This window comes from Chiloscyllium plagiosum, chromosome 39 (genome assembly GCF_004010195.1).
Source record: "Chiloscyllium plagiosum isolate BGI_BamShark_2017 chromosome 39, ASM401019v2, whole genome shotgun sequence".
Lineage (NCBI taxonomy): Eukaryota > Metazoa > Chordata > Chondrichthyes > Orectolobiformes > Hemiscylliidae > Chiloscyllium > Chiloscyllium plagiosum.
This window is the reverse complement of record NC_057748.1, coordinates 1,315,177-1,337,617: the sequence shown is the minus strand read 5'-3', so window position 1 is coordinate 1,337,617 and position 22,441 is coordinate 1,315,177. Positions and strand designations below refer to the sequence as shown.

The 22,441-nt window shown below is 43.7% G+C and overlaps 1 protein-coding gene across 16 annotated transcripts in view; it reads left to right on the top strand.

The window, feature by feature from the left end:
- Positions 1–22,441, top strand: part of LOC122542090 (osteocalcin 2-like) — a 74,098-nt gene that overhangs the window by 44,981 nt on the left and 6,676 nt on the right. For 6 of the 16 annotated variants that reach the window (XM_043679436.1, XM_043679435.1, XM_043679438.1 and 3 more), the window contains 10 exons: positions 5,302–5,337; positions 5,486–5,521; positions 5,984–6,040; positions 7,514–7,549; positions 8,105–8,149; positions 10,521–10,577; positions 12,139–12,174; positions 12,414–12,470; positions 14,848–14,883; positions 15,027–15,062. In XM_043679436.1, coding sequence (XP_043535371.1) covers positions 5,302–5,337; positions 5,486–5,521; positions 5,984–6,040; positions 7,514–7,549; positions 8,105–8,149; positions 10,521–10,577; positions 12,139–12,174; positions 12,414–12,470; positions 14,848–14,883; positions 15,027–15,062 — 432 coding nt within the window. Of the gene's footprint in view, positions 1–5,301; positions 5,338–5,485; positions 5,522–5,983; positions 6,041–7,513; positions 7,550–8,104; positions 8,150–10,520; positions 10,578–12,138; positions 12,175–12,413; positions 12,471–14,847; positions 14,884–15,026; positions 15,063–15,541; positions 15,599–19,231; positions 19,289–20,768; positions 20,826–21,949; positions 22,129–22,441 lie in introns of those variants that run through there. The other 10 variants (XM_043679445.1, XM_043679448.1, XM_043679434.1 and 7 more) reach the window with 9 other exon arrangements.

The window sequence follows — 22,441 nt, the reverse complement described above, 5'->3', positions numbered from 1 at the left end:
ACTCTTGGCTACCTTCTCCCCAGCCCCACCCCACTTCCATTTATCTCTCCACCCCAGATGAAGGGCTTTTGCCCGAAATGTCAATTTTCCTGCTCCTCGGAGCAGAATGGAGAGCAAGCTGGTTACAAAACAGCAAACACAGTGTAGGGGTTGAAGCATGTTACTCAGACTGGGGGGAATGTGGGAAGTGGTGTTCCTCAGGGATCAGTGCTGGGATCACTGTTGGTCACTGTTTACAGAAACAACTTGACTCAGGAATCAGAAACAAAATTACAAATCCTGTATGTGACATCAAACCTGGTGTTTTGGCAGTATTGAGGAGATGATGATGAACTTTGTTCTTGGACAGATTATTTAAATACCTTTCAAATTGCATTGCTTCACAGGCATCTATTTGGGCTGCATGGTTGATTTTCTGAAAGTTTGGCCAGGGTCACATTCAGAGTTCACCCGGGGAAAAGGAGCAAATTTCCCACTCAGCTTCCTAGTCTGTGGATTCCGGATATTGGTTGACAAGATTATGCAGGGATATCTGCATGCTGTCTCAGCAGGAGCCCAGAACTATCTCCCAGAAAACATCATTCAAAAATAACTGGAAAAGCTCAGTAGGTCTGGCAATGTCTGTGAAGCAAAATCAGAGTTAACGTTTCAGGTCTGGTGACCCCTTCTCAGAACAGAGTTTTTTGTTCTGAAACAATTATAGTTGTACTTTCACACTGATTGACTGATCATCTCTTCCCGAGACCTCAGTTATCATTCAAAATGTGCCATCTGCTTGAACATCACGTCTCTTCCGGACTTGCCAGAATCAATTCCCAGATACTGACCATGTTAATAGCCAGCCTCTTCTGTCTGTTTAAACAAATGCTATTCCCAGGATCACTGTGTCTGTTGGAATGCCTTTAATCAAGGATCATCCTGCAATTAACCTCCAGGTCTGGCCTCACAAACAAACAAGGCTTGTTTGTTCTGTTCCTTTCCTTCTCCCACAGGCTGTTCCAAATCTCATCAATCAATTCCAGCCCATAATTCAAAATTGATAAAAGGATAAAATTAATGAAAAGTTGGTGAGGGTCCAAACACAGCTCATTGCTATTTCAGGATAATGAGAGTGAGAGTGAGGGCGAGACTTCAGTTGTAAGAACATGGATGACACAGATTCCTTTGAAACTCTGCATCGAAATTGTGAGGAGGAACACAGAAATCTAGGGTTCCAGACACATTAAACCATTGAACCTAGTGAGACAGGTTAATAAAGGGCCCGTTCCTGTGCTGTGCTGAGAGTTGTTTTGTTCTTTTTCCATCGAGCACAGACCCAGATTCCTCAATCGTTCCTCACATGAGAAGCCCTTCATCCGTGGGACCATTGTTGTAAATCTCCTCTGGACTCCCTCCTTTACCAGCACATCCTTCCTTAGATACAGGGCACAAAACAACTCACAATATTTTAAATGTGGTCTGACCACAGCCTAAAACAGCCTCAGCAGTACATCTCTGCTGTTCTATTCTAGCTGTCTTTAAATGAATGCTGACAGTACATTTACCTTCCTAACTGCCAACTGAACCTGCATGTTAACCTTAGGAGAATTCTGAACTCGGACACCCAATTTCCTTTGTGCTTCGGATTTCCAAACCCTTTCCCCATTTAGAAAATAGTCTACATCTCTATTCTTCCAACCAAAGAGAATAACCTCATACTCCCCCACATTGTATTCCATCTGCCAATCTTTTGCCCACTCTCCTAGCCTGTCCAAGTCCATCTGCAGCGTCCCCAGTTCCTGAATACTACTTGTCCCTCCACCTATCTTGGTGTGATCTGAAAACATAGCAACATTGCTCTCAGTTCCTTTGTCCGGAGCGTTAATGTATAACAGAGAAACATAGGAACATAGAAGATAGGAGCAGGAGAAGGCTTTTCAGTCCTTCAAGCCTGCTCTGCCATTCATCACGACTATGGCTGATTGTCCAACTCAATAGCCTAATCCTGCTTTCTCCCATGAACTTTGATCCCATTTGCCCCAAGTAATATATTTAGCTGTTTCTTGAATGCATTCAATGTTTTGGCATCAATTACTTCCTGTGGTGATGTATGAATAGTTGTGGTCCCAACACCGATCCCTGCGGAACTCCAGTAGTCATGGGCTGCTGTCCTGAAAAAGACCTCTTTGTCCCTGCTGTCTGCCTTCTGCCAGTCACCCAATCCTCTATCCATGCCAGTATCTTGCCCCTAACACCACAGGCTTTTATCTTATTTAGCAGCGTCCTGTTCAGCACCTTGTTAAAGGCCTTCTGGAAATCAAAATACATCATGTCCACTGACTCTCCTTTTTTCTAACTTGCTCATTATCTCCTCAAAGATTTTTAACACATATACCAGTCATCACCTCCCCTTGATGAAGCCATGCTGACTCAGCCCAATTTTATCATGCAGTTCCAGGTGCTCTGCAAACTAATCCTTAATAATGGAGCGAAAAACCTTACCAATGATCATTAGATTAACCAGCCTATAGTTTGTTGTCTTCTGCCTCTATTGCTTCTAAAACAGCAAGGTTACATTTGCCATTTTCCAATCATAGAACATAGAACATAGAAAAATACAGCGCAGTACAGGCCCTTTGGCCCTCGATGTTGCGCCGATCCAAGCCCAAGGCAAGCATACTATTATTGAACATAGAACATAGAAGAATACAGCGCAGTACAGGCCCTTTGGCCCTCGATGTTGCGCCGATCCAAGCCCACCTAACCTACACTAGCCCACTATCCTCCATATGCCTATCCAATGCCTGTTTAAATGCCCATAAAGAGGGAGAGTCCACCACTGCTACTGGCAGGGTATTCCATGAACTCACGACTCGCTGAGTAAAGAATCTACCCCTAACATCTGTCCTATACCGACCACCCCTTAATTTAAAGCTATGCCCCCTCGTAATAGCTGACTCCATACATGGAAAAAAGGTTCTCACGGTCAACCCTATCTAAACCCCTAATCATCTTGTACACCTCTACCAAGTCACCCTTAAACCTTCTTTTCTCCAATGAAAACAACCCCAAGTGCCTCAGCCTTTCCTAATACGATCTTTCTACCATACCAGGCAACATCCTGGTAAAACATCTATACCAGGCAACATCTATAACATCTATAACAGCTACTTCGAGGTAAACCACATTTTAAGATTGGCAAGGTTCAAAAGTGTAAGAGGAGGATGAGATAAATCAGGAATTAGTAATACCATTACTTAAACTTTAAAGACTGTGGGTTACAAGAGGACAGAGAGACTGACCCAGCTGAAGAATTCTAGTTTTGAAATCCTAAGAAGTGAGTATGTGTGGGAGACAGTCTTGTTTTCAGTAATGAGTAGGTGCAGGTGGAATGAAAAGCATATCAGATTGGATATTTGTAATTTAAGAGAAACGTGAGAGGAACATTCAGTAGTGAGGATTGACCATAGAAAAAATAATGACATAGAAAGGGTCAATAAAGGATGAGGCATAAATGAGTTAGAGACTAGAGGTACAAAGGATGCTATATATCTGACAACAGGCTTTTTCTGCTATCTTGCTCAGAGAACAATGAAGGCATTAGTTTAGCTTTGAATGTTGTCTGTACCAAAGGCTTTAAAGAGGTGAATGCTGTTAAAATAAGAGGATTTAAAAGAAGAGAAACCAATAGAATATCAGAATGAACTAAACAATGATACCTATTATTTATTTTTGTTTTCCGGATAACTTAGCTACTACTTGTGTAGTGCAATTATTATGCAGTCATAATGACAGTCACAATGGTGAGCTATCTTAAAACCTGAAACACTGGAACTCTTTTACAGAAACAGTTGACTTGTTGAAATTTATTGGATGGCACAGCATATGTTCAAAGGCTGCCAAATGCAGCACCTATTGGAATGTTTAATGCTGACATCATTGTTTCCTCGTAATACAGAAAATCTATCGACATTGGAACATTAACAACGGGGGAGATTAATTTTGCTGGCATTCTCTAATCTTCCTCTGCAAAAGATGTACCTGATACTGGAATACCACAGGTCCGCTAAGATTTCCTATGATGTGGGATGGACGAATGTCTGTTTGTTTTTGGATGCATAATTATTGTTATTTGCTCACCTTTTAGCTTACATCAACTATACTATCAGTTGTTACTGGGGCCTCATTGCCTGTGTAATTTGGAGAAAGCAAACTCCCTTTTATGATTGTGCGCTGGTAACAATGGTTGTTTTTCTGATCTAATCACAGACCCAGGGTCAGCATACCTCATCCTAATGCTGTTGCAATATTGTTACATGTCCTTTGATTAATGGGGGTCAGTAGCAGCTCAAGTAATTCATCACACCTCAGACTTCCCTGATTTTATGCTTCTTTCGACAGCGAGGACATAAAAATCAAGGCCAATGGCTCTGCAATCTCCTCCCTTGCTTCCCGGAGAATCCTAGGATAAATGCCATCAGGCCCAGGGGACTTATCTATTTTCACTCTTTCCAGAATTTCCAACACCTCTTCTCTACATACCTCAAAGCCATCCATTCTACTTAATTGTGACTCAGTATTCACATTGACAATAATGTCCTGTTCCTGATTGAATACTGACGAAAAGTATTCTTTCAGTGTCTCCCCAATCTCTTCAGCCTCCACACGCAACTTCCCACTACTATCCTTGACTGGACCTATTTCTACCCTAGTCATTCTTTTATTCCTGACATACCTATAGAAAGCCTTGGGGTTTTCCCTAATCCTACCAACTAAGGGCCTTTCATGTCCCCTCCTTGCTGCTTTTGCTCTCTCTTCAGGTCCTTCCTGGCTACCTTATAACTCTCAATCACCCCAATTGGACCTTCACGCCTTCATCTTTACATAGGCCGCCCTCTTCCATTTAACAAGGGATTCCTATTCCTTATTAAACCACGGCTCCCTCACACGACCCTTTCCTCTCTGCCTGACAGGTACATACTTATCAAGGACACTCAATAGTTGCTCCTTGAACAAGCTCCACATATCAATTGTGCCCATGCCTTGAAGCCAACTTTTCCAAGCCACGCATCCGAAGTCGTGTCTCACTGCATCATAATTTCCCTGCCCCCAGCTATAACTCTTGACTCTGGACTCTCCCTGACTCCAGTGATCCCTGAAAGATCACCAACAATGTAACTGATTGAAACATTTGGGAGCTGTCCCCTGCCCAAGTGCTGAGTGGGTGGGGGGAGGGTTTACAGTGGGAGAGAAATCATTGAAAACTATTTGGATATCAGAACGTGTGCTCTGGAAACTGAAATCCTGTTCTCTCTGTTTCAGACTCAGTGGAGAATGAGAGTGCACCTGATACTGAAGGTATTTATCCCCAACTTTCAAAAACATGTCACAGTTACAGATTTAAATAGCTTTGAAACAGGAGGGACAGGTTTAAACTATTCTGACAATGGGACACAGAGGCTCTCCTGGGATTGGGGAACTGAAAATCTGTTTTTTTCTATTCCAGATTCAGCACAAAGAACAAGTCAGTCAGAGGCTCGAGGTATTGATATTTCGGTGTTAATCTGTCCCTATTTTAAACAATCATTGCTGAATAATCTATTAATGATTGTACTAATGATTCTGGGAAGCTATTTGGATCCATTGACTTTGGATGGAAAGCCAAAGCTCAGAGCCCAGAGTCAGTGCTCGGCTCACTGTTCCTGTATCTGAAGAGCCAGGAGGCCAGAGAGTGCGGCTTCCTGGCAGAAAGTGAGGCTCTCCCTCATCCTGGAGACTCCAGGATTCAACCTGCAGTTTCCTGGTGAAATGAGCCGACCCAATCCAAACCTGAGCTGGCCCTTCGAGTGATGGGAATGCAGCTCATGGTGAGCTGAGCCATTCAGTGGCTGCTGCAATGTGTGAGTGTGAGCAAAACGCAACGTGTGACAGTGACACACTTTTCAATTGTGAACATTTCACACTCATTTTCCATTTGATCATCAAAAATCTGTTTCCATTTCAGATTCCAAGGAAAGCAGTGAAAGGAAAATCAAAGTGATCGCTTCAGGACGTGATGATGGTTTGTAGCTCTCTCTGTGTGGGACATTATTGACTGGGCTAATATATGGGAGCTGGGTCCATGAGGATTAACAAGCTGTTTATTGAAATGATTCAAAGACACGTGGAGGCAGGGGACAAGGAGCAGGATGGAGAGCAAGCTGGTTACAAAACAGCAAATAGAAATTCCTGGAGAATCTCAGCAGGTCTGACAGCAGTTATGGACAGAGAAATAGAATTGAGGGAAATGGAGTTCTGGAGAACAGTCAGACTGGACTCAACACTTTAGCTCTGTTTTTCTCTCTCCACAGATACTGCCAATATATTTTGGATTTTATCCTGACATTTGTGTTTCATTTCTCTCACAATAGATGACGACATTCTGTTCTCTTTCCTAATTACTTGCGGTACTGCCACACCAACATTTTTGATTTATCCACTTGGACACTCAAATCCCTCTGCATCTCTGAGCTCTGCAATCTCTCAGCATCTACATCATGTCCTTCTTTCATTTTTTTTCTATCATAAAGGATGATTTCATGTGTTCTCAGACATGCTCCATTTGCCTTATCTTTATGCACTCATTAATCTCCTGTTATCCCTTTTCTCCTTTGTTATGTCTGCTTCCCAACTTCCTTTCCTTCCCACTTTTAACTCATCAGCGAATTTAGTCACTGTACTTTTGGTCCCTTCCTCCATGTCCTTTATATAAATTGTAAAAAGTTGAGGTTCTAGCACTGATCCCTGTGGCACCCCATTCATTATATCTCACTAACCAGAAATGACCCATTTATGATGACCCTCTATTCCCTGTTTGTTAGCCAATCATCTACCCATCCCAGCATATTACCTCTTCCTTAATGAAATTTTATTTTCCACAATGACCTGTGATGTTGCATCTTATCACATGCCTCTGGAATCTCAGTAAGAGCACATCCAGCACTTCCCCATCATCCATTGCTCATGATACTTCCTCAATTCACTCCAGTTAATTTGTTAAACATGATTTCCTTGTCCCAAGACTTTGTTGACTCTCCCTAAAGCATTCTAGAGATCACTATTTCAACAGAACAAAATCTGAAGGGCATTCAGAAAAGGCAAAGAATGGCACAAAGTCATAATCATCATTCAAAGAGCCACTGCAGACCAAAAATACTGAGTGGCCTTGCTGAGGTTGATTCACTGCTGTTATGATCTTGAACCTTTATAAGTGTTATGCTGTAACATCCAAAAGAGTTGCTCCTAACCCCTTCTCTGTGACAGATGTTAACCCAGTGGTCCATAATATCCAGCTTTTAAAATTATTCTCTTTTGAATTGAAGAGTTAGACTCAAGAAGTAATATTCTGCAATTCCCCTCAAACCTAAATCCAGAGCTGTCCCCTGCCCAAATACTGAGTCTTGGAGCTGTTTGCAGTGGGAGGGGTATCTTTGAAATCCATGCAGATATTGGAATCTGTGCTCTGGAAACTGAAATCCTGTTCCCTCTGTTTCAGATTCAGCAGAAAATGAGAGTGCGCCTGATACTGAAGGTAATTACACCCATCTTTCAACAGCACGTCACCGTTACAGATTTAAATATCATTACAACAAGAGGGACAGGTTTAAACTATTCTGATAATGTGCCACACAGAGGCTGTCTTGGGACTGGGAAACTGAAATTCTTTTCATTCTATCCCTGATCCTCCGAGAAGGAGAGTCACTCTGCAGAGACCGCAGGTACTTCACAGAGATTTGAGTATCACATCATCCCGAGTCAGGAATGGGGTTCGCGTCTGCTGCTACTTGATTCCAATCCAATCCCAGTGCAGACCCGGATGGCCCCTCCAGATCCAGTCCAGGTTCTGGATTGAGATCCTGGATTATTTGAACCCTGAGGTGATGTCTCAGGAACAAAGTCCAAACCAAACCGGTCCCATCACCCAGGAGAGGTCAGCATGGGGTCAGTGTGGGACATACACAATCCCTCACTCCCTGCCCCTTTCCCCCCAATTACTGTGTAATCAATGATGTCATCAGTTCTCAAATCTTTCTCTTTCAAGTATAATCTTCAGTGGACAACACTTACTCTCTTCTTTCTATTTCAGGATCGGATGAGATTGCAAAGTGGAACAGAAACAACCACAATTCCAGTGAGTGAACAATTGCCTAATCCAAAGCTAGGAATCACGGTGTGAGTGTGAACTATACTTTAGACGAGAGCTCAGTTTGTGTGTGAAGAGGGTGAAATTGAACCCAATTCTCAGGAGAAGCAATTCCAAGCTCAAGACGCAATGACTTTCCTGGGATTGGGGAACTGAAATTCTCTTCTTTCTGTTCATGATTCTTCATAACAAGCGAGTCACTCAAGGGGTCTATATTTCTATTTTAACCTGTCCCTATATCTACCACATAATTGCTGATTAATCTATTGACAATTGCATTAACACTGGAGATGTGTTTGGATTTTTAACTTCTTGATCCTTCTTATTATTCTCTCAGGGGCCATGTGTGTCCCTGGCTGGGCTAGCACTTATTGCCCATCCCCAGTCAGCCCTTGAGAAGGTGGAGGTGAGCTGCCTTTTTGAACCACTGTTGCCCATGCGCTGCAAACAGTTCCACAATGCCCTGAGAGGGATTTCCAGGTATTTGACCCAGCAATAGTGAATGACTGGCAATATATTTCCAAGTGAAGGTGGTGTGTTCCTTGGCAGGTAACTTGCAGGCTGTGCTGTTCCCATCTATTTACTGCTCTTGTCCTTCTAGATGGATGTTGACGTGGGTTTGGAAGTTTCTGGCTGAGGATCTTTGGTGAATTTCTGCACTGCATATTGGAGATAGTACATACTGCTGCAACTGAGCAACAGTGGTGGAGGAAGTGAATGTTTGTGGAAGTGGTACCAATTAACCAGGCTGCTTTATCCTGGATGATGGCGAGCTTCTTGAGTGTTGTTGGAACCGCACCCATCCAGGTAACTGGGGAATATTCCATCAGGTTCCTGACTTGTACCTTGGAGCTGTTAGACAGGGTGCGGGGAGTTAGGAGGTGAGTTATTCACTGCTGCATTCCAAGCCTCTGACCTGGTCTTGTGGCAAGTGTGTTTACTGTGGTGAATCCAGTTCAGTTTCTGATCAATGGTAACCTCAAGGATGTCAATAGTGGGGAATTCAGCATCGAAGGATCTGTTTCCATGCTGTGCAGATCTATGACACTATAGAAAAAGAAGAGATCAAACAACAGCACTTTAAAAAAGGAGGAAAAAAGAGAGTCAAAGCAGAGAAGACGTGGGAAGTGAAACAAATGGAGAAGTAAATGTGCCCAGCTGTCTGACCCAGCAGTGAATGGGTATATGAAGAGGAAAGGTTTAGAGGCATATTCAACAAATGCTGGCAAATGGGACGAGGTTAATATAGGATATCTGGCCAGCATGGATGAGTTGAACTGAAGGATCTGTTTCCATGCTGTCCAGCTCAATGATTCTATGGAATGTCAAGGGGCAGATTCTCTCTGATTGGAGAGGTCAGTAGCTGGTCTTTGTGCGGTATGAATGGTAGTTGCCACTTGTCAGCCCAAGCCTGGATATTGTGCAGATCTTGCTGCATTTGAACATGGACTGCTTTAGTATCTGAGGAGTCATGAAGGGGCCTGAATATTCTGCAATCATCAACGAACATCCCCATTAGTGACTTTATGATGGCCAGTGATGAAGTAGCTGAAGATGGTTGATCCTAGGACATTACCCTGAGGGATGCCTACAGAGATGTTCTGGAACTGAAATGACTGACCTCTAACAACCACAACCATCTTCCATGTGCCAAGCCTGACTCCAACTAGAGGAGAATTTGTACCTAATACCAATTGATTCCAGTTTTGCTCGGGCTCCTATATACCACACTTGGTTGAATGCACCCATGATGTTAAGGGCTGTCACTCTCACCTCCCCTCTGGAATTCAGCTTTTATTCCATATTTGAAGCAAGGCTGAGTGGCCCTGGCAGAACCCAAACTGGGCGTCATTGAGCAGGTTATTGCTGAGCAGGTGCTGCTTGATAGCACTTTCCATCACTGATGATTGAGATTAGACTTATGGGATGGTAATTGACCTGGAGTTTTCCTGCTCTTTTAGGTCAGGACACACCTGGCGATTGATGGCCATGGATGGAAAGCCAAATCTCAGAGTTCTGAGTCAGTGCTCGGTTCACTGTACCTGTATCTGAAGAGCCAGGACACCAGAGAGTGCAGCTTAGGGACAGTCTCCAGCCCAGACGGAAAATGAGACTCACTCACCCTGGAGACTCTGGGAATCAACCCGCAGTTTCCTAGTGAAATGAGCTGACCCCAATCCAACCCTGAGCTGGCTCTTCAAGTGACAGGAATGCAGCTCGTGGTGAGCTGAGCCATCCAGTGGCTGCTGCAATGTGTGAGTGTGAGCAAAAAGCAATATGTGACAGGGACACACTTTTCAATGGTGAACGTTTCACACTCATTTTCCATTTGATCATCAAAAACCTGTTTCCATTTCAGATTCCAAAGAAAGCAGTGAAAGGAAAATCAAAGTGATTGCTTCAGGACGAGATGATGGTTTGTAGATCTCTCTGTGTGGGGCGTTATTGACTGGGCTAATATATGGGAGCTGGGTCCATGAGGATTAACAAGCTCTTTATTGAAATGATTGCCTACTGAGTTTCTACAATATTTACTGGTTTTTGTGTTCAATTTCCCTCACATTAAACAAGGGCATTGTGTTCTCCTTCCAAAATACTTGCTGCATTCACATACCTACATTTTTTAAATATTTATTTCCGCACGGATACTCAGATCCCACTGTGCCTCACAGATCTACGATCTCTCACCATCTACAGCATGTGATTCTTTCATCACATATATTCTGCCAAAATGGACGATTTCAGCTTTTTCCCACTATACTCCATTTGCCTGGTCTTCATGCACTCATAAACCTCCCCTTATCCCTTTCTTCATTTGTTGTGACCACTTTGGAACTCCCTTTCCTCCACATTTTTAACTCAGCTGTGAATTTAGTCACTGTATCGTCCCTCCGTCCATCCAAATCCTTTCTATAAGTGGTGAAAGGTTGAGGTCCCACCACTGATCCCTGTGACACCACTTTACATCTTACTGAACAGAAATGACCCATTTATGATAACTCTCTACTTGCTGTTCATTAGCCAACCATCTACCCATCCCAGCATGACAGCTCCTACATAGAATCCCAAGATCTCACCAAGAGGCCATTTGGCCCTTAAGGTCTGTACACACCCTCTGAAGACTATCCCACCCTCTCTCTGTATTTACAATGGCTAATCTTCCTAACGTAAACATCTTTGGATTGTCAGAGGAAACCAGAGCAGTTGGCGGAAATCCATGCAGACAGAGAGGGAACGTGCAAACTCCACACAGTCAGCAAGGGTTGAATCGATCGCAGGTCCCTGGTGCTGTGAGACAGCAGTGCTAACCACTGCACCACCATGTGAACCCCCATCATGGGCATTTATTTTCCACAATGACCTTTGATGTTGCAGCTTATCATCTGCCTGTAAAATCCCAGTAACAGCACATCCAGCACCTCCCCATTATCCACAGCACATGGTTCTCCCTCAATACACTCCAATTAATTGGTTAAACATCATTACCCTCTCTGTCTCAAGACTTTGGTGTCTCGCCCTAAAGCATTCAGTGGATGATAACTAAAATAGAGAAGGATGTGTGAGGTGAATGGGAAAAGGCAGGAGAAGGACTTGAAGCCATGCTGGTTATTTGGAGAGGTGTGCAGACACAATGGGCTGCATATCCTCCATGTACACAGTAACACTGGTGGCATTATTCTGACCTGTCCAAGTGTCCAGCTTCCTGCTTTTAATCACTTACTCTCAACAGCTTCCCTCTGACACATGTTAAGATACTGTCCTCAAAATCCCTGCTTTCGGTCTCCATTAACTTTGGAATAAAAGAGTTACGATCACCAAGTAATGGTCTGAAATTCAGCTTCAACTTATGTTTGGAGCTATCCCTAGTCCAATTGCTGAGTGTCGGGTTTGTTTGCACTGGGAGGGAGATGACTGCAAACCATTTGGATATCAAGACATGTCATCCAGAAACTGAGATCCTGTTCCCTCTGTTTCAGACTCAGCGGAGAATGAGAGTGCACCTGATACTAAAGGTATTTATCCCCATCTTTCAACAACATGTCACAGTTACAGATTTAAATATCAGTACAACAGGAGGGATAGGTTTAAAGCAATTCTGACAATGGGACACAGAGCCTCTCCTGGGGATTGGGGAACTGAAATTCTCTTCTTTCTATTCCAGATTCTCTAGAAAAAATTAGTCACTTGGAGAATTCAGCTATCTGTATTTCTGATTTAATCTGCCATTGTTTCTAAACCATTTTTATTTCAGATTCTAAAGAAAGCAGTGAAAGGAAAATCAAAGTGATCGCTTCAGGACGAGATAATGGTTTGTAGATTTCTCTGTGTGGGCCATTATTGACTGGGCTAATATATGGGAGCTGGGTCCATGAGGATTAATAAGCTGTTTAGTGAAATGATTCAAATACACGTGGAGGCAGGGGACAAGGAGCAGGATGGAGAGCAAGCTGGTTACAAAACAGCAAATACAGTGTAGGGGTAAAAGTGAGTCAGTCAGCCTGGGGGGAGTGTGGGAAGTGATGCTTCTCAGGGATCAGTGCTGGGATCACTTTTGGTCACCATTTACAGAAAAACTTGGACTTGGGAATCAGAAATAGAATTCCATATCTGTTGGTGACATCAAACAGAGTGTTTAGTCAGTATTGAGGAGATGATCATGAACTCTGTCCTTGGACAAATTATTGAAGTACCTTTCAGATTGCATCGTTTCACAGGCACCAATTTGGAGTCCTTGGTTGATTTTCTGAAATGTTGATCAGGGTCACCTTCTGAGCTCACCCAGGGGAAAGCAGCAATACTTCAAACTCAGCTTCATGCCCTGTGGGATTCCGGAAGCTGATGGAGCAGATTAGGCAGGGGCTTTCCAATCTGCCTGCTGTCTCAGGAGTAGCCCAGAACCATCTCCCAGAAAACATAGTTCAAAAGCAATTCTAATTCTGTTTTCACACGGATAGACTGATCATCTGTTCCTGAGACCTCAGTTACCATTGCAAATATGCCATCTGCTTGAAGATCGAGTCTCATCCATACTTGCCGGAACCAATTGCCAGATATTAAGCTCATTCATCACCAAACTCCTGCTGTCTGTTTAAACACAATGCTCTTCCCAGGATCACTGTGTCTGTTGTAATGCCTTTACACAAGAATCATCCTGCAAATTACCTCCAGGTCTGTTCTTTTCCTTCTCCCACAGGCTGTTCCAAATTCCACGAGGCAATTCCAGCTGACAATTCAAAATTGATAAAAGAATAAAAATTGGCAAAAGTTCTAACACAGGTCATTGCTATTCAGGATAATGAGAGTGAGGGTGAGACTTTAGGTGTAAGAACATGGATGACACAGGTTCCTTTAAAATACTGAATTGAAATTGCATGGAGAAACACAGGGATCTGGGGTTCCAGACACATTAAACCATTGAATCTCATGAGACAGGTTAATAAAGGGCCTGTTCCTGTGCTGAGAGTTGTTCTGTTCGTTGTCCATCAAGCACAGAGCCAGATTCCTCAACCATTCCTTGCATGCGAAGCCCTTCATCCAAGGAATCATTGTTGTAAATCTCCTCTGGACCCCCTTCTGTGCCAGCACATCCTTCCTTAGATATGGGGCCCATAAACTGCTCACAAACTTTAACATGTAATCTGACCACCTCAGTATTACATCTCTGCTCTAGTATTCTCCCCTCTTGAAATGAATGATAACTTTATTTTTGTCTTCCTATCTGCCAACTGAACCTGCATGTTAACCTTAAGCAGGTTCTGAACTAGGACTCTCAAGTCCGTTTGTGCTTCAGATTTCCAAAGCCTTTCCCCATTCAGAAAATACTCTATGCGTATCTTCCTCCTGCAAAACAGCATAAACTCACACTTTCTCACATTGTATTCCATCTGCTACTTCTTTGTCCACTCTCCTAGCCTGTCCAAGTCCTTCTGCAGCCTCCCTGCTTCCTCAGCATTACCTGTCCCTCCACCTATCTGCACACGTATACACCATTGCCCTCAGATCCTTCGTCTGGATCATTAATGTATAATGTGAATAGTTGTGGTCCTGCGGAACCCCTTTAGTAACCAGCTACCATCCTGATAAAGACTCATTTCATCCTACTGTCTTCCAGTCAGCCAATCTTCTAACCATGCCAGTTCCTTGTCGGTAACACCGTGAGCTCTTGTCTTATTTAGCAGCCTCCTATGTGGCACCTTGTCAAAGGTCTTCCAGAAATCCAAATTGATCACATTCACTGGCTGTCCTTTTCTAATGTGGTCATTACGTCCTCAAAGATCTTTAACAGATTTGTCAGGCATGACCAGCCCCGATGAGGCTGTGCTGACTCAGCTCTATTTTACCATGCATACCGAAGTACTCCACAATCTCATCCTTAATAATGGACTGCAAAGTCTTACCAATAACTGAGGTAAGGCTAATTGGCCTATAGTTTCCTGTCTCCTGTCTCCTTCCCTTCTTAAACAGGGTTGTTACCTTAGCCACTTTTCAGTCCTCTGAAACTTTCCCTGACTCCATGATTTCTGACAGATCACAACTAATGGCTCCAACTGAAACAATTGGGAACTGACCCCTGCCCAAGTGCTGAGTGTGGGGGGAGGGTTTACAGTGGGAGTGGGAGCATTGAAAACCATTTGGATATTGGAACATGTGCTCTGGAAACTGAAATCCTGATCTCTCTGTTTCAGACTCAGCGGAGAATGAGAGTGCGCCTGATCCTAAAGGTATTTATCATCATCTTTCAACAACGCATCACAGTTACAGGTTTAAATATCATTAAAACCAGCGAGACAGGTTTAAACTATTCTGATAATGGGACACAGAGGCTCTCCTGGGGATTGGGGAACTGAAATTCTCTTTATTCCAGATTCTGCACAAAGAACGAGTCATTCGGAGGCTCAAGGAATCTACATTTCTGTTTTAATCTGTCTCTGTTTCTAACAATCACTGCTGAATAATCTATTGATGATTGTCCTATTGATTCTGGGAAGCTGTTTGCATCCATTGACCTTGGATGGAAAGCCAAAGCTCAGAGCCCAGAGTCAGTGCCCAGCTCACTGTTCCTGTACCTGAAGAGCCAGGAGGCCAGAGAGTGCGGCTTAGAGACAATGTCAGCCCCGGGCAGGAAGTGAAGCTCGCACTCACCCTGGAGACTCCGGGATTCAACCCGTAGCTTCCTGGTGAAATGAGCCGACCCCAATCCAACCCAGAGCTGGCCCTTTGAGTGATGGGAATGCAGCTCATGGTGAGCTGAGCCATTCAGTGGCTGCTGCAATGTGTGAGTGTGAGCAAAAAGCAATGTATGGCAGGGACACACTTTTCAATTGTGAACATTTCACACTCATTTTCCATTTGATCATCAAAAACCCGTTTGCATTTCAGATTCCAAAGAAAGCAAAGAAAAGAAAATCAAAGTGATCGGCTCGGGGCGAGATGACGGTTTGTAGATCTCTCTGTGTGGGGTGTTATTGACTGGGCTAATATATGGGAGCTGGGTCCATGAGGATTAACAAGCTCTTTATTGAAATGATTCAATAATGCAGGGGACAAGGAGCAGGATGGAGAATGGAGTTGAAAATTATTCAAACCTTTAGTGGCCTGTAACCAACAGGCTGGTTACAAAACGCAGAGTAGGGATTAAAGCATGTTACTCCGACTGATTAGATTAGATTATATTACTTTAGATTACTTTACAGTGTGGAAACAGGTCCTTCGGCCCAACAATCCACACCGACCCGCCGAAGCGCACCCACCCAGACCCATTCCCCTACATTTACCCCTGCACCTAACACTAAAGGCAATTTAGCGTGGCTAATTCACCTAATCTGCACATTTTTGGAGTGTGGGAGGAAACCGGAGCACCCGGAGGAAACCCACGCAGACACGGGGAGAATGTGCAAACTCCACACAGTCAGTCGCCTGAGGCGGGAATTGAACCCGGGTCTCTGGCGCTGTGAGGCAGCAGTGCTAACCACTGTGCCACCGTCCGCCCACTGGGTACATTGTGGGAAGTGTTGTTTCGGTGGGGTTGGTGCTGGGATCACAGTTGGTCACCGTTTACAGAAACAGCTGCCTTCTTGAATTACAACTGTTAGAGTCATAGAGATGTGCAGCATGGAACAGACCATTCAGTCTGACTCATCCATGCCAACTAAATACCCTGAATTAATCTAGTCCCATTTGCCAGCATTTGGCCTATATTCCTCTGAACCCTTCCTATTTAGGTAACCATCCCGATGCCTTTTAAATGTTGGAACTGTACCAGCTTCCATCACTTCCTCTGCCAGCTGATTCCATACACGAGACACACTCTGCACGAAAATGTTGCCTATTAGGTCCCTTTTAAATCTTTCCCCTCTCACCTAAAACCTATGCCTTCTAGTTTTGGGCTCCCTTCTCAGGGGTAAAGACCTTGTCTATTTAGCCATCCCTGTCCCTCATGATTTTTTAAACTTCTATAATGTTGGTCCTCAGCCTCCCACACTCCAGGGAAAATAACCCCAGCCTATTCATCCTCTACCTATAGCTCAAGCCCTCCAACCCAGCAGTATCTTTGTAAATCTTTTCTGAACTCTTGCAAGTTTCACAACATCCTTCCTATAGCTGGCAGGCCAATATACCAAACGTGGCCTAATCAACGTCCTACACAGCCGCAACATGACCTCCCAACCCTTATACTCAATACACTGACCCATAAAGGAAAGCATATCAAGCCTTCTTCACTATCCTGTCTACCTTTTCTTCATTAACGATCTGGATGAAGGAACTGAGTGCATTCTGGCTACGCTTGCAGATGATGCAGAGTTCAGTACAGGGACAGGTAGCATTGAGGAGGCTGGAATGCTGCAGAAGGATTTGGACAGGTTAGGAGAGCAGGCAAAGAAGTGGCAGATAGAATACAGTGTGGGAAAGTGTGAGGTCATGCTCTTTGGCAGGAAGAATATAGGCAAGAACTATTTTCTAAATGGAGAGAAAATTCAGAGACTTGGGAATTCTAGTAAAGGATTCTCTCAAGGTAAACTTACAGGTTGAGTCAGTAGTGAGGAAGACAAATGCAATGATGGCATTTAGTTTGAGAGGACTCGAATATAAAAGCAGGCTTGTACTTCTGAGGCTCTATAAGGCTCTGGTCAGACCACATTTGGAGTATTGTGTGCAGGCTTGTCTCAGGAAAGGTGTACTGACCCTGGAGCGTGATCAGAGGAGGTTCACGATAATGGTCCCAGGAATGAAAAACTTAACATATGAGGAACTTTTGAGGACTCTGGGATTATACTCCATGGTGTTTAGAAGGATGAGGGGGGATCTAATTGACAAAAACTGATTAATTAATGGCCTGGACAGAGTAGATGTTGGGAACATGTTTCCATTGGTCGTGGAGACTAGGACCCAAGGACACAGCCTTAGATTAAAGGGAAGACCTTTTAGAACAGAGGTAAGGAGAAACTTCTTCAGCCAGAGAATGGGGAATCTATGGAATTCACTGCCACAGAAGGCTGTGGAAGCCAGGGCATTGAGTATATTTAAGACTGAGATAGAGAGGTTCTTGAGTATCAAGGGGATCAGGGATTTCAGGGAGAAAGCAGGAGAATGGGGTTGAGAAATGTATCAGCCACGATAGAATGGTGGAGCAGGCTTGATGGACTGAATGGCCTAACTTCTGTTCCAATTTCTGTTCCTAATTACCTGTGACTCCACTTTCACAGGACCCTGTATGTGCTCTGTACATGCACCCCAAGGTCCCTTTGTTCAGCAATACTCCCCACAATCTTCACATTAAGTGTATGAGTCCTGCCCTGATTTATCCTACCAAAATGCAGCACCTCACATTTGTTTAAGTTATAGTCATAGTCATAGTCATGTACAGCATGGAAACAGACCCTTCGATCCAACCTGTCCATGCCGACCAGATATCCCAACCCAATCTATGCCACTCCTCAGCCCATTTGACCTATCTGATCAAGATCCCATTGTACTCTGAGCTAACCTTCTTCACTGTCACTACACCATCAATTTTAGTCTCATCTGCAAAATTAGTATCCATACCTCCTGTATTCACATCCAAACGATTGATATAAATGATGAAAAGCAGTGGACCCAGCACCAATCCTTCCAGGACACTGCTGGTCAAAGGGGTCCAGTCCAAAAAGCAGCTCCCCACCACCTGTATCCTACCTTCGATCCAATTCTGTATTCAAATGGCTAGCTATCCATGTATCCCATGTGATCTGACCTTGCTAACCAGTTTACCAGGCAGAATATCTTACTGGTGTCCATACAGGCAACATCTCCCACTCTGCCTTCATTCATCTTCTTTGTCACTTCTTCAAAATGCTCAGTCACGATTTCCCACGCACAAAGCCATGTGAACTTGCCCTAATCAGTCCCTGCCTTTCCAAGTACATATAAATTCTGTCCCTCAGGATCCCCTCCAATACTTCACCCACCACTGACATCAGGCTCATTGGTCTATACTTTTCTGGCATTTCCTTACCAACTTTCTTAAACAATAGCGTACTATAACCAGACACCAGTCTTCCGGCAACTCACACATGACTATCAATGATACAAGTATCCCAGCAAGAGGGTCAACAATTACTTCCTGAGCATCCCACAGTGTTCTGGGGTGCATCTGATCAGGTCCTGGGAATTTCTCCAGCTTTATATGTTTTAAGAAGTGGCTTGGGACCACTCAGTGAAGTTCAGGAGGGATTTCCAGGATTCAGAGATTTTAGTATGAAGGGAGGGAGGGGTTCGACTTTAGCTGGAGGAATGTGGATTACACACATTCCTTATAAAATCTAAGTGTAAACTGTACGTGGGTGTCTCCCTCACCCCGGAGACTCCGGGATTCAACCCGCAGTTTCCTGGTGAAATGAGCCGACCCCAATCCAACCCTGAGCTGGCCCTTTGAGCAATGGGAATGCAGCTGATGGTGAGCTGAGCCATTCAGTGGCTGCTGCAATGTGTGAGTGTGAGCAAAAAGCAACGTGTGACAGGGACACACTTTTCAATTGTGAACATTTCACACTCATTTTCCATTTGATCATCAAAAACCCGTTTGCATTTCAGATTCTAAAGAAAGCAGTGAAAGGAAAATCAAAGTGATCGCTTCAGGACGAGATGACGGTTTGTAGCTCTCTCTGTGTGGGGTGTTATTGACTGGGCTAATATATGCGAGCTGGGTCCATGAGGATTAACAAGCTGTTTATTGAAATGATTCAAATACACGTGGAGGCAGGGGACAAGGAGCAGGATGGAGAGCAAGCTGGTTACAAAACTGCAAACTCAGAGTGGGGGGTAAAAGTGAGTTACTCAGACTGCAGGGGAATGTAGGAAATGGTGTTTCTACGGGATCCGTGCTGGGATCAGTGTTGGACTCAGACTCAGAAATAGATTCCAAACCTGTTGGTGACATCAAACTGAGTGTTTTGTTTGTGTTGAGGACATGTTCATAACCTCTGTTCTTGGCTAGATTATTCAGATACATTTCAGATTACATTGTTTCACAGGCATTTTTATGCACTGTTTGAATATCTGAAATGTTGATCAGGGTCATCTTCTGAGTTCACCCATGGGAAAGCAGCGATATTTCAAACTCAGCTTCCGACTCTGTGGAGTCCGGAAACTGTGGAGCAGATTAGGCAGGGAGCTTTCCAATCTGCCTGCTGTCTCAGCAGCAGCCCAGAACCATCTCCTGAAAAACACAGTTCAAAAGCAATTCTAATTCTGTGTTCACACTGATAGTCTGATTACCTCTTCCTGAGACCACAGTTCCCATTCAAAATGTGTCATCTGATTGAACATCAAGTCTCTTCCAGACTTGGCAGAACCAATTCCCAGATACTAAGCTTATTCATCGCCTACGCCTGCAGTCTGTTTAAACACAATGCTTTTCCTACGGTCACTGTGTCTGTTGGAATGCCTTTAATCAAGAATCATCCTGCAATTTAACTCCAGGTCTGCTCTCACAAGCAAACAAGGCTTGTTTGTTCTGTTCCTTTCTTTCTCCCACAGGCTGTTCCAAATTCCATCTGTAAAATTCCAGGTCATAATTCAAAATTGGTAAATGGATTAAAACTATTGAAAAATTGGTGAGTGTTCTAACACAGGTCACTGAAATTTAAGGATAATGAGAATGAGGGTGAGACTTTAGGTGGAAGAACATGGATGACACAAGATTCTTTTAAAACGCTGAAGTGAAATTGAATGGAGGAACACAGAGATCTGGGGTTCCAGACACATTAAACCATTGAACCTAGAGAGACAGGTTAATAAAGAGCCTGTTCTTGTACTGTGAGTTGTTCTGTTCTTTCTCCATCGAGCACAGACCCAGATTCCTCAACCATTGCTCATATGAGAAGCCCCTCGCCTATGGGATCATTGTTGTAAATCTCCTCTGGACTCCCTCCTCTGCGAGCACATCCATCCTTAGACATGGGACCCAAAAACTGCTCACGATATTTAAAATGCAATCTGACCACTTGTTTATACAGCCTCAGCATTACATCTCTGCTCTAGTATTCTACCCTCTTGAAATGAATGCTAACTTTGTTTTTGTCTTTCTGTCTGCCAACTAAACCTGCATGTTAACCTGTTTCCATTTCAGATTCTAAAGAAAGCGGCGAAAGGAAAATCAAAGTGATCTCTTCAGGACGAGATGATGGTTTGTAGATCTCTCTGTGTGGGGCATTATTGACTGGGCTAATATATGGGAGCTGGGTCCATGAGGATGAAGCTCTTTATTGAAATGATTCAAATACACGTGGAGGCAGGGGACAAGGAGCAGAATGGAGACCAGGCTGGTTACAAACACAGAGGAGGGCTTAAAGCATATTACTCAGACTGAAGGCAATGTGGGAAGTGTTATTCCTCAGGGGGCGGTGCTGGGACCACTGTCGCTCGCCATTTACAGAAACAGCTGCCTTCTTGAACAACCGTAAGAGTCACAGAGAAAGCAGCTTGGAACAGACCATTCTGTCTAACTCATCCATGCCTCACCAACTAAATATTCTCAATTAATCTAGTCACATTTGCCATGGTTTATTCCTTATTCCTCTGAACCCTTCCTATTCATGTAACCATCCAGATGCCTTTTAAATGTTCTAATTGTACCAGCTTCCATCACTTCCTCTGGGAGCTCATTTGTGGCATCTCACCTTTAACTATTGATGATGCAAGTATCCCAGCAAGGGGGTCAGCAATCACTTCCTGAGCATCCCTCAGAGTTCTGGGATACACCTGATCAAGTCCTGGGAATTTCTCGAGCTTTGTCTGTTTTAAGATGTGACTTGGGACCACTCAGTGCAATTTGGGAGGGATTTCCAGGATTCAGAGATTTCAGAATGAAGAGAATGAGGGAAGAATATGAACTACACACATTCCATAAAAAATCTGTGCAAAATGTAAGTGAGACTCTCCCTCACCCTGGAGACTCTGGGATTCAACCTGCAGTTTCCTGGTGAAATGAGCTGACCGCAATCCAACCCTGAGCTGGCCCTTCGAGCGATGGGAATGCAGCTTGTGGTGAGCAGAGTCTTTCAGTGGCTGCTGCAATGTGTGAGTGTGAGCAAAAAGCAACGTGTGAGAGGGACACAATTTTCAATTGTGAACATTTCACACTCCTTTTCCATTTGATTATCAAAAAACCCATTTCCATTTCAGATTCCAAAGAAAGCAGTGAAAGGAAAATTGATTACTGTGAAATCAATGATGTCATCAGTTCTCAAATCTTTCTCTTTCAAGTATAATCTTCAGTGGACAACACTTACTCTCTTCTTTCTGTTTCAGAATCAGATGAGATTGGAAAGTGGAACAGAAACAACCACAATTCCAGTGAGTGAACAATTGCCTAATCCAAAGCTAGGAATCACGGTGTGAGTGTGAACTATACTTTAGACGAGAGCTCAGTTTGTGGGTGAGGAGGCTGAGGGGAAAATTGAATCAAATTCTCAGGAGAAGCAATTCCAAGCTCAAGACGCAATGACTTTCCTGGGATTGGGGAACTGAAATTCTCTTCTTTCTGTTCATGATTCTTCATAAAAGCGAGTCACGTGGAGACTCAAGGGGTCTATATTTCTATTTTAACCTGTCCCTATTTCTACCACATAATTGCTGATTAATCCTTTGACAATTGCATTAACACTGGAAATGTGTTTAGATTTTTAACTTCTTGAATCTTCTTATTATTCTCTCAGGGGCCATGTGTGTCCCTGGCTGGGCTAGCAGTTATTGCCCATCTCTAGTCAGCCCTTGAGAAGGTGGGGGTGAGCTGCCTTTTGA